At 42.8% G+C, this 14,627-nt stretch overlaps 1 protein-coding gene across 4 annotated transcripts in view; it reads left to right on the plus strand.

Moving 5' to 3' along the window:
• SGO2 (shugoshin 2) overlaps window positions 1-14,627 on the plus strand; it is a 58,957-nt gene that overhangs the window by 19,309 nt on the left and 25,021 nt on the right. Inside the window, exons 1-3 of one of the 4 annotated variants that reach the window (XM_084778896.1) lie at window positions 9,265-9,556; window positions 12,163-12,288; window positions 14,144-14,319. In XM_084778896.1, the coding sequence (XP_084635022.1) occupies window positions 12,165-12,288; window positions 14,144-14,319 (300 nt within the window). In that variant the 5' untranslated portion in view covers window positions 9,265-9,556; window positions 12,163-12,164. Of the gene's footprint in view, window positions 1-9,264; window positions 9,557-12,162; window positions 12,289-14,143; window positions 14,320-14,627 lie in introns of those variants that run through there. The other 3 variants (XM_084778898.1, XM_084778897.1, XM_084778899.1) reach the window with 3 other exon arrangements.

The raw sequence follows: 14,627 nt of genomic DNA on the forward strand, positions 1-14,627 counted from the left end.
AAGGACAAAACCATGTTTATTATTTGATAAAATATCACCTATTAATATTCTTCTCTGAAAACTCTTGAGCCAGACCCCCACATTCAAATCACCCTCAGCCCCACGTCTTCCATGTTCCTACTATAATGGCTCATAAACTGTGTTTAATTGCTTTTCTAATTCAAAAATCCCAGAATCTACATTCTACCAAACAAAAGCATGCTAAGTCCCATGACAGCAATAACCCACTCCCTGTTCCAGGTTCTGTCTTAGGGTTTTTATTGCTGTGAAGGGACATTGGGGCTGGCTTAGTTTTCAGAGGTTTAATCCATATTCATTATGGTGAGAGGCGTGGCAGCGTGCAGGCAGACGTGGTGCTGGAGGAGGAGCTGAGAGTCCTACATCCTGATCTGCAGATAGCAGAAGGGGACTATGAGCCACACTAGGCCTACCTTGAGCATATATGACACTTCAAAGCCCTCCTCCACAGTGACACACTTCTTCCAACAAGGCCACACCTACTCCAACAAGGCCACACCCACTCCAGCAAGTCCACTCCCTATGGGCCAAGCATTCAAACACTTGAGTCTATGGGAGCCATCCCTATCCACAAATGGCCTGGAGTCTATGGGGAGAACAGGTGGAATGCTATGACTTAAAAGTTTGGGTGTCAAGTTGACAAGGATTAGATGTGTGATGGGTAATATTGTCATTTTGAAAGGACATAGGAAGCATCAATGAAGTGACCTCTGGCTGTATCTGTGAGAGGGTTCATAGATTGGTGCCAAGAACAAGAAGGGTGACCACATAGTTAGTAAAAAAAAAAAAAGTTATATTTTAGTATGCTGAGGGTCATCACACACAGTTCACACTCTAAATTCCTAACCATGGTCCTAAGCCTATCTCCCCAATACTGCTCACCTGTGACATATTTTAGCTGAAGGTCAGGTCCAGATTTTAACAGAAGTCTCTGATTCAAGGGTCAGGATTGGAAGCACTATTCTTTAAGATGGACTTTACTTGGGTTCCTTAATGCCAAGATCTCCCTTCCAACCCCCCAGCCCTTGGTAGGAGAGGTAGAAAGGAAAGAAAACATAGATTTCTTTAGATTTAGTTCTGGCTAGGGTAGGGTCATCAAGTTCTTTGAGAAAATGCCAATCTCAGTTGTCAGTACATCTAGCAATCCAGCAACAGCAAACAGCAAATTCAGCAGGACAAGCACGCAGCCACGCAGCTTCTTCCCCGTCCATCTGTCTCCCCAAAGGCCTCACTCCTTCTCTGTCTGGGCTCTCATATTCATACCCTCTCCAAGACCTCAGAATTAAACTATTTCTAGCTAGCAAAAACCATGCCCCTCTCTGAAGCTGCAAGAGGCAGTTATCAGCTGTAGGTAAACTAAGGCACTGCCATATCCTACACTTGGGATTAAAACAAAAACATATTTAAATAACTGAATTGTTAAAGAAACCAAAACTTCCATTAAACAGGATCCTGGAGGAGACTCTGCAGCCACAGAGCAGATCAAGGTGGCACCCCTCCAGATGTTCAGAGCACAGCGCTGCTCTTGATCTCGGCTTACATACTGTCCAGTGGGCCTCATGGGGTTCTAGGACTGTGTCTGGCTGTCTAGAGTGAGTGATGTCACTGAGTCCTGGTTATCAGGTGCAGCCTTGGGTGTACTGGCAACCCTGACTAAGCTGTTTTTTCGTGAATAAAAGGCTTAAAAAAAAAACTATGCTCACTACAACTGAGTTTATTAAAGCATGAAGAACCACCATAATAGTGGGTGGCACCATTTATGGGTTGGAGTCCTGGATTAAGAAGGAGAAGGAGAAGGAGAAGGAGAAGGAGAAGGAGAAGGAGAAGGAGAAGGAGAAGAAGAAGAAGAAGAAGAAGAAGAAGAAGAAGAAGAAGAAGAAGAAGAAGAAGAAGAAGAAGAAGAAGAAGAAGAAGAAAGCTATATTTACCTCTCTGGGCTTCCTGACTGTGGATACAGTGAGACCACTTACCTTCAGCCTCATTGATTGTGAGTTCTCCACTGTACCCTCATACTCTGAGCCTCTGTTCTTAAGCTGCTTCTCTAGTATTTACCACAGCAACGGGGGGGGGGGGGGGGGACATATTAACACAGGTAGCTGGAGCATGGCAAGTCTCACCCCCTTGCCAAGGCGCCCTCTTTGTCCTCTCCTTAAGCGCCTTATACCATACAGCATCCTCTTCTGCTCCAATCAGCCAGTTAGTTTTTAGCGGTACAGACCATCCTCCCACACTAGTACAAATAAGAGCAGGTGGCTAAACGAAATAAGTGCACTGTTTCTACTTTGTTTTATTGATTTATTGACTTGCAGTGCCCTTTGCTTAGATCCTGCTCAGAGATCATCTTTCTTGGCTGATTTTTATTTTAGTAACGCTGGTTTATTAAAGAGTGTGTCTTTAAATGCAAGACATTTTCTCTTCTTTCATCTCCCTCAGCTTCTTTGGGTGTGTGGATATGTGTCTCAAGACGATCAAAAGTTAATTGCCTAGAATTCAGCCTTCGGTATAGAGAACCAGACAATTAATTAATGAAGGAATAAAGGAAAACAGGGAGAAGAATAAAACCTGTGTCTCCTTCAGGGGAGTGTCACAATTAAACTCTGAACTCATTGATTTAATTAACAATAATTGTCCTGGGCTACAATGCTGCCATCCCACAAAGCACATGCAACTCATTAATTTTACAGATGAGGCATTTACAATAAGGAACAGACAGCTAAAGACAATAACTAACTACATCTCCTCATCCATCTATTGTTCCAAAGATAAACAACAGAAACCTAAGAGAATTCAGCCCAATCTGTCATAATTTTTGGTTTGTAGGGGTATCTGATAGAAATGTAAAATTTTAAAAGCCTTTTTCAAAAACAATTTTCAAAGATCTTATACCCTCTCAGTTGCTCTAAAAAAAAAACAAAAATAAACAAAACCCCCAGCAACTCTAGAAAGAAGAGGTGCTTATATCACTGCTGTGCTTTTGATATAGTTTTAATGTTTTTTTTTTAATTTATTCACTTTACATCCCAATTGTCGCCCCCTCATTGCCTCCACCTGGTCCCACACTCCCTTTCCCTCCCCCCCCAGCCTCCCTCCCCCAGTCCTCAGAAAGAGCCATCCCTCTTCCCCTACCATCTGACCCCAGCCTATCCAGTCTCACCAGGACTGCCTGATATGTGTTGGATTTTGTCAAATGCTTTTTTGGCATCTAAGGAGATAGTCATGTGGGTTTTTTTTTTCTTTCAGTTTGTTTATAAGATGGATTACATTGATGGATTTCTGTCTATTGAACCACCCCCCCCCCCATGCCTGGGATGAAGCCTGATTGGTCATGATGGTTGATATTTTTGATGTGTTCTTGGATTAGGTTTGCGAGTATTTTATGAGTATTTTTTCATCAATGTTCATAAGGGAAATTGGTCTGAAATTCTCTTTCTTTGTTAGATCTTTGTGTGGTTTAGGAATCAAGGTGACTGTGGCCTCATAGCATGAGTTTGGTAATGTTTCTTCTGTTTCTATTTTGTGAAATAGTTTGAAGAGAATTGGTATTAGCTTTTCTTTGAAGGACTGATAGAATTCTGTGGTGAAACCATCTGGCCTGGGGCTTCTTTTTTTTGGTTGGGAGACTTTTAATGACTGCTTCTTTTTCCTTAGGTGATATACGACTATTTAATTTGTTTACCTGACCTTGATTCAACTTTGGTAAGTGGAATCTATCACCCCCAGAAGGTGTCTGCTTCTTCCAGGCAGCTGGTCAGGTCTCAGGGTCTTTGCAGCCTCTCTCCTCTGAGAGTCCTCTTTGCATCTATTCCAGCTTCCCTCCATCTTCCTGGCAGCTCAACTCCCTTCTGTCTAAGAGAGACTCAGCTTTTATTGGTTACTCTGGCTGGGAGGACCCTAGACAATCTGGTCAGTGTCAGGGACTTCCTGAGACTATTGTGAGTTGTTTGCCTTCCTGTTTAAAGAGCTTCAGCAGGACGGGCTGTTTCTGTCTCAGAAGAAGCTGTTATACAAGTCTCCAATGGCAAGGAAGGGTTGGTAGCGGGACTATCCGTAAAATGAGCACATTACGACCGAAACCAGAAAACAGAGCGGGATAAATGCTGGCGTTCAGCTGCCTTCTTCTTTTTCCCCTTTTCATTCAGTCTAGGACCCCAGTCTACTGTGTGGGTACCAACCACATTCAGAATGGGTATTCTCCCCCCAACTAAATCTCTCTGGAAACACCATCGCAGATAGGCCCAGAGGTGTGGCTCCTAGGTGATTCTAAACCCGGTAAAGCTGATAATCAAAATTTACCACTATGAGAGGTAGTATGGGTCTGGGATGACTCAGAGAGTCACCACGATCATAAATTCATTTTAATAAGAAAAGGGATTTTTTTTTGTTGTGGTTTTTTGTTTTGTTTGTTTGTTTTGTTTTTTACTTTACATACTTGTGTCTAATGTTGGCCTGGAGTGCTTCCAGGATGCAGCACCTAGCCGTAGCAGCCCAGGCCTTATTATAAGCAAAGCCCACAAAATTACATGCATTTTGCCTGTGTGTAGGCAGGGTCTTATTTTAACTGTGATGGCTGATGTTATGGAGATGGCTAACTTTTTGTTTAAAAGTTTAAAACTTTTTATGCTTAAGAGAACTATTGAGCAAAATAGGACATCCAAATGTTAATGGCTGCTAAGGGCTAATTTTTGTAATTTCCTGGTCTTGTGGGACTCTAACAAAACGCTCTGTTTCTGTTTCTGTAAACAAAAGCTTGCTTTGCAGGAAATGGCCTTCCAAATGTTGTGACCCTTTAATACAGTTCCTTGTGTTGTAGTGACCCTCCCCAAACATAAAATTTTTCATTGCTACTTTACAACTATAATTTTGTTACTGTTATGAGTCATAATGAAAATATCTGATATGCAGCATGTCTGATATGAGACCCCTGTGAAAGGATTGTTTGTCCTCCAAAGGGCTAATGACCCATGGGTTGGGAAGCATTGCTCTGGACAGAATCTAATTTTGTGTTCTTTGCCTTTGTAAACCCCTGACTAAGATGGCTGGGATTCTCCAGTTCCTGGTGTAGACCTGGCACCAGTATATGAATAAAAGCCTCTTCTGTGGTAAAACGTATTTACGGTCAGACAGGTGAATCTTTGAACAACCCCAGACCCAGACAGAACATATGTCTTGCAGTTGCCCTAGTCATATTTTGAGCCAAGTAAACAAGTTTGATTATGAAAGCAGAAAGACCTACTGTCTTCCATGTACAACAAATACTGCAAGATCAATCAACTTAAGAATAATCTTCAACATCTGGGAAAAGGGGAGCTAGGCTGACAGGGTAGATCCTGTACAAGCTAGGGGCTTACATATTAGAGGTAATTTTTGATTTTTCTGATTTCTCAAGCATAGTAAGTCCAGGCTAACCTGGACAACAGAGTGAGGCATCTAAACACTGTGTTAGTCATGATACCCAAACCTTTAATATTTAAAAAGCGGCAAGCTGTCTTTATTGAAAGTAAAGCCAGCTGCTTTGCAAAGAACTTTTGGACCAACAGCTGATCCTGAGCTTTCAAACGAGTAATTGGACATGATGGCTGAAAGAACGTGGACTTTGTAGCGAGAGAACTCATTTCTGGATTTAAAAACAAAACAAAACAAAAATGCAGGCTCTATGTTTAGTGTGAGCACTCACATTGAGGTTGTGCATATTTGGTTTTGGAGTCCAGATATGGCTCTCATCAGCTCTATAACCTTAGTCAATTTGCAATTACAGGTGGGGGGGGGTGGAGAACCTATAACATATACTGAATATTTAATGAATTAGATTATGTTAGCTAGATATGGGTCAATTAACTAATAAGCCTTACAGTCCTTAAGGTATATAACCACAAGTGGTATAGCCGCATCATAAGAAGTTCTGTTTTCAGTTTGGATCAAGTTGCATTCCTACAGCAATATATAAGAATTTTTAAATTCTCATCAGGTTGGTTTTTTTTAAGATAGCCATTCTGACTGGCATGAGATATAATCGTAATGCAGTTTTATTTTATTTTCTCCTGATGTCTAAGGATGTTAAAATGTTTTCATACTTATGGCTATTTATGCTTCATTGTTTTAAAAAGGGAGCTGGGCGTGGTAGTGCACACCTTTAATCCCAGCACTTGGGAAGCAGAGGCAGGAGGGTCACTGTGAGTTTGAGGCCAGCCTGGTCTACAAAGCAAGTCTAGGACAGCCAAGGCTACACAGAGAAACCCTGTCTCAAAAAACCAAAAATAAAATAAAATAAATAAATAAGAAGGGAAGGGGAATTTGTGGCAGGCTAGAGGACATGTCTCTGATTTCCAGTGCATCTGTATATACTGGAGTATAGAATTGGTTTTCTCCTTCTACCATCTGGGGCCCATGAACTGAACTCAGGGATCAGCCTGGCAGCAAGCCCCTTTACCCTCTGAGCCAGCTCGCTGGTGTCATCTTTTGAGAACTGTCTACTTGTTCTGTTAGTTATTTGGTCCCTTTGGCTTTTATTGATGTGTAGTTTTTAAAAATAGTTTTATATCTTCTAGATATTAACCTTCCATGAGGATTTCCGACCATCCTGTAGGCTGTCTCTTCCCTTGGTTGTTTCCTTTGTTGTGCTGAAGACCACTTAATGTCATGCAACCCCATGAGTCAGTGCTTACTGCTCTTCCTGAGCTATTGCAATCCCTTCCTAAGAGTTATTTCCTATGTCTCTATCTTGACTCGTTTCCCCCATGTTTTCCTAAAATGGATCCAACTAGCGATAGATGATATTAAGCACAGGAGTCAGACACAGAAAGGCAAGTGGCACGTTTTCCTCGTTTGTAGGTCCTGGAGTTCTTTACAGATTCACACACACATACAGGACAACATAAGGAAGACAAGGGTAAGGGAAGTAGACAGACAGGCTAGGGAGAGTGCAGAGAGGACTGAAGCTCACGGGGCTGGGTTCGAACACAGCCAGCATGCGTGCTGGACCTGAGCTTGTCATTAGGAAACTGGCACCATATGCAATGAATATGCACCAATCTTTAAACTGTTTAAAGTATTACTTATGTAAAGGTTTAAACTTTTCCTTCCTTATACCTAGGCTTTCTTTGTCTACTGCTATTTCCAGTTTTGGTATTGCAGGGTAGTTGATTTTTATACATATAAAACCTAACTGTTAGCAAAATATTCAGGCTTAGATGGATGTCAGATGCAGCCAGGTGTGTCCCAAAGAGCTTGGGTGAGCCTCTGAAAGTCTCCGTGCACCCAGATGCTAAAGAACGGGAAGACCCTGCCTATGAAGGCAAGCTGCTTGGGAGAGGTCCTGTGGTCTTTGCCCTATGATCCAAGACAGAGCCAGCTGGGTGACCCCCAGCTGCCAGAGACCATAAGGTGACTTGGCTTGGACCTGCCCCCACCCCACCCCATGACAGTGACATGGTTCAGCCTGCCCAGGGTGTAAGAGGAGGAGCTAGGGACTTCTGACAGCAATTGGACCTATGAGAGCTCCCTTTTTGGCTTCGGAGATTCCTCATGGTAGGAGCTCCAGGGAAGAGAGGGCTTTTCCCCCTGGCCTTGCAGGAGCAGTAGAGAGGCAGCGGAACACAGGTGAAGCAGCCTCTAGGAAAGAGAGCTAAGGCATCCTCTTGGGTTTGGACAAGCTCAAGAGAACAGCAGACTACTAGGTTAAAGGTCACAGATGGAAAGAGATTGCTGAGGAACTAGCAGTTTACTTGTAGAATCAGGCTTTTAAATATATATTTTGTGTATAGTTAAGAAACCAAAGCTACCTACTGAGCTAACAGGTTTTTACCTTAGTTTACCCTTCCCATGCCATTAATTGGTACAAATTTTAGAACATTAAAAAAGATAAATACTACAATTTGGTCAAGCGGTTTTCATTGTTTTAGAATTTTTGTAGCATTTATTTTGTAAATTTATTTTTATGGATGTATAAAGCAAGCACCATTCCATTATTTTAGATTCTTTAAGATGCAAAGTCATAAGAATGCTCAAATGTCATCAACCAAAAACATGTCAAAACATGAAGTTGACCTCATTACATCATTTATGTTCAATTAAAAATCAAGACACTAGAAGTTTTTTATTATTATTTTATATGTATAACTGCTTTGCCCACATGCATGTGTGTGCACTACATGCATTTCTGGTGCCTGCAGAGGACAAAAGAGGGCATCAGATCCCCTGAAACTAGAGGTATAGATGGTTTTGGGCCACCACGTGGGTGCTGAGAACCAAACCTGGGTCCTTTGCAAGAGCAACTAATGCCCTTAACCTCTCAGTTGCCTATTTGTATTTGTAATATGATGGAATAGAGCAGATTTTTATAGTTTCTCTAAATTCTACATATATACATATACACACATATAATACAATTCTACATATTATATGTATATATGTATAATTATTTGTGAAAGGAACCAAATCAACTTATGAAATAAAGAGACTAGCCTTTTTGTTTTGTTTGTTTGTTTTTCGAGGCAGAGTTTCTCTGTGTAGCCTTGGCTGTCCTGGACTCGCTTTGTAGACTAGGCTGGCCTCGAACTCAGAGACCCGCCTGCCTCTGCCTCACCGTGTGCTGGGATTAAAGGCGTGCACCACCATGCCAGGCGAGACTAAAACATTTTAAAACATAGTTGTGATAGTTTAAAATGCCACTCTTGCGTACTCTGCTAAATTGGCTATCACTACTCCTCTTATTTTCTTTTCTTTCTTTCTTTCTTTCTTTCTTTCTTTCTTTTTTTTTTTTTTTTTTTTTTTTTTTTTTTTTTGAGACAGGGTTTCTCTGTGTAGCTTTGGCTGTCCTGGACCCGCTTTGTAGACCAGGCTGGCCTCGAACTCACATTGATCCACCTGTCTCTGCCTCCCAAGTGCTGGGATTATAGGCGTGTGCCACCATGCCCGGCTCACTACTCCTCTTCTGATCGATCACTAAGAGAAAGGCTTTCAAGTGAAGAGCAAAGGAGCGAGGATCACGACTGGAAGACAAGGATGCAGAAATTGGATGCAGGCAGGGAATCTCACGGTGAACGACACAGAGCACTGCAAACGACTTAAGGTGTTTGTTAACCTTTAGGGCGTTGGACAGATCAGCCGCAAATAGCCTTTCCCTTCACAGCTTGTGGAAAAGAACCACCACAGGCTCAGGGACTCAAGCAGGCTCGCCCACGGCTCGCCGAGCCACGCCCACTCCGCGCTCTCGGCGCGTCCCGCCCCTTCCGTCTTCCACTTCCGGGTAGCGGCGCGTCTTTGCGCCGCCTTCTCGGAATCCGATTGGCTGCTGCATCAACTGCTTAACCGCCGCCGAGTTTAAACCAGAATCCTGAGCTGGGTGGATTGTAAGCTTCCCCGGGTTGGTGACGGTCCCCGCAGCAAAAGGCACAGTAAGTAGGCGTCGCTGCGGCCGGAGAGGCCTGCGGAGCCCGAACCCTTCTCGGCAGCGTCTCCCGGAGCCTCAGTCCTCAGGTCAGCGCGGCTACTCGCAAGGCCAGGCCGCCGAGCGGGCTTCGGAGCCGGGCGACAACCTCAGGTCTGTCTTGGAGCTCCGCGAAGCCACCAGTTCCCGGATTAGTGCCTGAAGGGCAGGGGATCTAGGTCCTTGTGACCTGTCTGTAAAGGCTGCATGCACATAGATTAGGATGCTGTCTCCAGGGCTAGGGCCTCTGCCTAGCTTCTTTAGAACCGAGAACCAGGAGCTTGGCTTGGATCTCGAACGATCTCTCGAAAAGGCATCTAATTCAGGAGAACTGGGTGTGGGCTTTTGTTTTTGTAGGTGGACTAGAGTGCGGACTAGGTAGCGCAGTCCTGTTCTAGGCACTGCACAGTCATTAGCTCAGTGCCTATGAGGGACTTAGCCCTTATTTTCTGTAACTTAATGTATCTGTTAAATTGAGACTTACAAATGTTTAAGATCGTATAGATAAAATGTTTGAGTTAGGACACCAACACAGTCCGAAACATTACTTGTAATGTGTTGGTGTCTATGTAGTAACTAGCCCTGGAATCATACTCCAGGGGCCCCTGTTAATGCCTCTGGATGAAGTCATTGATGTGGGAGGTGACTGGGCGGTTAAAGAAGACTCTGGCTCCTAACACAAGCATTTGGATCGTTGATAATGCCATTTATTAAATTAAGGGACAATGTCAGAATCAGCTTATTAGGAAAGTTCAACGGAAATTTAAATTTTCTGACTGGAATGTTTGAAAGACAGACTTGGTTTGTATATTCTGTTCCCTTTCAAGTGTTTGAGAGATGACACTATTGCTATGTGCTTTTATAGTCTACTGTTTACGGGATAGTAATCATTTTCTACACAGAGAAAAACTGTCTCAAAATTAAACAAATAAACAGATAAATAAATAAGAGTTAGCCGTTTCTTCTGTCATGTCATCAGTGCCGGAAATTCTGTCTTCAGTCTCCTGCATTCTATTGGTGAGGTATGCCACTGAGGCTCCTCTTCAAGTTCCTAAAATTTTAATTTCCATATTTCCCTCAGTTTGGGGTTTCTTTATTGATTCATTTTCCACTGTCAGGTCTTGAATGGTTTTATTCATTTCCTTCCACTATATATTTGTATTTTCATATATTTCACTTCAACAGATTTCTTTAAGGGATTTATTCATTTCCTCTTTAAGGGCTGCGATCATATTCATAAAGACTGTTTTAAGGTCTTTTTCTTGTGCTTCAGCTATGTTGGAATACTCGGGATCTGCTGAGGTAGGGTTGTTAGATTCTGTGGACGCAGATTGTCCTGGCTGTTGTGTGTTTACACTGGCATGCAGCCCTCTGGGATTGGGAAGATTGTAATTCTAGGTGCAGCATCTGGTCTTGTGTTTGTCAGGTGGGTGTTTTGTTCCTTGGTTTCTGTTTCCTCTCTGGTTCTGTGGAGTGTGTGGTGGCTGTGTGTTTCCTGGAGTCCTGATAGGTGTGGTTCCTGGAGATTTCGGGTAAAATGTGCTTCTGGGTACTGAGAGCTGACACTTAGGCTAGAGATGTGCTGGGTGATGGCATAGGGGGCCCACAGGAGGGAGGAAAGCAGAGGGTTTCACCAGGACCTGTTTATTCCCCTGAGAATTGGGGCAGGGAGTGAGGAGAGCTCCCAGCAGAGGGTCTGCTACAGAGCTGGGCATGAGGCTGGGGGATTGGACTGACAGGGATGGAGGGAGAGGTGAAGGTCTGCAGTGAGCCTGCCTGCTTCCCTGGTCAGACTGGCCTGTGGCTGCCAGGGAGGTCATTTTCTAGCCTACTATAAGATGTGAAGACTTGAGGGGAGTTAAAGTGAGGAAGCTAAGGATGGTGGCACTCTAGGGGTTCCTGTGACGGCATGAAAAGAATAGTGAGATAGTTCTGTGGGCTCACAGCAAGCAGTAGTGGGGCTGCTGAGTGTCGGGAGTGGGTGAGTGCAGCTGATAGGGTGTTTATATACAGATGGAAAGAGGGAGGCTTGTGGAGGGGACATAGATTTAGGAAGTTGACCCCACCCAAGCTCAGCACCGTTACCTGTTAGCACCTCATGAAGCTTTTTCTGATGTGTTTTTTCTGCCCAGGCAGCATTAACCACTTCTCTGATACCTTGTATGTTAAAGTTATTGTTCTTGTCATATTGTCTATTTATTCATCTTCCTTTCTATTACACTGTAATCCTAGTAGACCATAGATCTAGTAGATGTAAGTAAGCTTATAATTTTCTATCTTCCCAGCCCTCTCTCTCTCCTGGAATTAACCATTTCTTTTGTGCTTCTGCTAAGCCCCACCCACCTGGCTAAGGTTATGCTTCTGCATGGTAGCAGAACCGTGTCTGTCTCAGACTGGATCATTCCGCCTGTGATAGCAGGGGCCCTATTCTGTCACCTGGACCTAGCCCGTTGTGTCTGCCGGGCATGGAGACATAATACAGTTCTGAATGGAAAAACACAACAAAGTATTTACCCTTTTGGAATTCACTAATTCTCCTGAGTATATAAAGTCCTGTTTTCAGATTTTATGCAAAGGACTTTGCAAATACTTATATGCAGTGTATTTTAAGTCATCGTGATTGCGCTTTAGAATGTTCCAGCTGCCCATTTTATTTTATTCTTATTAATCAGCACTGCACTTCCCACCCCACCCTCATCTTTCTTTTCCTTTCTGTTTAGTGATGGAGTGCTCAGTGATGGAAGTTGACTCTGTCACCCCTGGAATTAAGAGGCGAGTGAAGGACAGACTCTCAAAGACAAAGCTGAATGTTTCTCTTGCTTCAAAAATCAAAACAAAAATACTAAGTAAGTACCATTCGTCTGACGCTTTACTCTCCTTCTACCTTCCTGAAGAACTGGTTGATTTACTACCATACTTTAGCTAGTGCAGAAAACTACTAAAATGCTTCTTTGGTGCCTACTTCTTCTGTTTGACCTTTTCCATGGCTCTCAGCTCTTCTGCTGAATGGTTTTGCTAACTTACCCTTTGTGATAGTGGAACGGTAAGCAGGGGACATGGCTGGCCTGTCCCCTGGCAGCTACCTCTTAGCCTGCAAAGACAATACCAATATGGCATCTCTAGAAGAGCGCTAACTAGAGTGAAAGGTTTGGTCTGGTTTATGGCAGTCAGGCGATGAGCAATGTAGAAGGGCTTGGCCAAGATTAGGTATGGTGGTAAGTACGTTATTTTATATAGGCCAAAGCTCACCGAGAAAGCATGTGAGAAATGAGATTGTATGAATCCGAGCAATAAGATGTTAGGAAGGCAAACAGACAGACAAATAAAACCTTTAAACACCCACAGAGGTGGGAAACACCCCTGGATAAACTTTTATTGCTCCCACAAATTATCCCAATGGTTGATAGCTATGTTGACTACATTGGGGAATGTCCTGCTGGTGTCACACTCACAACTTATGACAGAGCCAAGACGCCTAAGTGTGTTTAAATTATGACAGTGCTCCTCCAGGACCTGTAGGTAACTCTTGTGAGTACCATCCTCCCACAGTGGCTGAGTCCTAATTCATTTGTCAGGACCATTTGGCAAACAGCAGGAGAGGTTGCTCTTTTGTAGCTTCTGGAAACCCTAGCTGGCTGTGGTCTGTTTCTGGTGAGTATACCAAAGAGAGCCAAGGGAAAGTATTCTGTGCCAAAGGTGAAGGCCTGTCATGGATTCTTTTCTTCTCTTTTCTTTCTTTCTTTCTTTCTTTCTTTCTTTCTTTCTTTCTTTCTTTCATGCCCAAAATCTTTCTCTGGACATCTAAAGAGGTTATATTTAACAAAACTTATTTTAGTGAGATCTGTTAGCACATGCCTATAATTCCATCACTCAAGAGGCCAAGGCAGGACTATATTAGCCAGATCCTATCTCACACATGTGTGTATATATTATATTTATAGATATATAAACCGTGGAGTAGGTAGGTTATTGGCATGTAGTAGAATTTAAATCCAAATTATGGAAATATAATTATGATTTAATCATACTAAAGGAACATAATATTTTCAGGTGAATTTAATCATTGGATCCTCACTAAAATTTCTTTGCCACCATTTCAGTAGTGATTTAAATCACACTGGCATAGTTCTTTTTAATAAGAGGTCAAGTTTAGATTTCAGTCAATTACTAAAAGAGGTATAACCTTTTGGGTAGAGGTGAAGCTCCCACAGGCCCTAGACGATCAGTCCTTTCATTTGAGGTTTAGGAAATGGTATTTAGGAGCATAGACAACTGTACTGAGTTGTGGAGCCCAGAAACCTCTGCACACATTTCAGATTGGCTGCCCTAACACGTGTGGGTCTCCAGTGAGCGCTGCGGGGCCAGCTTTCAGCCTGCTTCTAGTCGAGGTAGAAAGGAGCAGGTGGCAGGGTCACAGTTCACCTTGCGCCTGCTCTGTCTGCAGTGCTGCTGCTCCCTGTTCCCCACTGCGGGCCTCTCAGCTTGTCGTCTTCTCGCTGGCTTCTATTTCTTCAGCTTCACACTCTGTACATTTTTTTTCTCTAAAACTACGCTTATACTGCCATTCTTTTCCAACCATCATTTGATATCTATAAACTAAACGGCAATTTTTTTCTGAAGTAATTTTACTAAGGAATGTGAAATTTTTTTAAAGAATTATGGTAGAAGCTTGGCGTTAACTTTTTAAAAATATTTTTGCAGACAATTCGTCTATTTTCAAGATCTCTCTAAAGCACAACAACAGAGCGTTAGCTCGGGCTCTGAGCAAAGAGAAAGAGAATTCTCGAAGAATTTCTACGGAAAAGATGCTATTACAAAAGGAAGTAGAGAAGCTGAATTTTGAGAATACCTTTCTTCGCCTGAAGCTAAATAACTTGGTATGGAAATTGTATTGCCTGGACTCTACATTAAAATAAGATCCTATAGTTATATTACTTTAGAAACTCTTAAAAATGTTTTTAAAATTCCAGTTGTAGAGAATTGTTGAATGTCAGTATGCCATGTAAGTCTATGCTAAAGGATAGGTTCCTCTTGGCAATGGAAAAGACATCTTAAATCTTATTCTAAATGCATGCTGTGTGCTCTAGAAACCAGCATAATACCGTCATCAACATGTGCTTGCTCACTATAATCAAAACTTGGCCCTTCCGTCATCTTTCAATGGTGAGCACAGTTCGTGGGATGG

This window comes from Acomys minous (assembly GCF_964271855.1).
Source record: "Acomys minous genome assembly, chromosome: 4".
NCBI classification, from domain to species: domain Eukaryota; kingdom Metazoa; phylum Chordata; class Mammalia; order Rodentia; family Muridae; genus Acomys; species Acomys minous.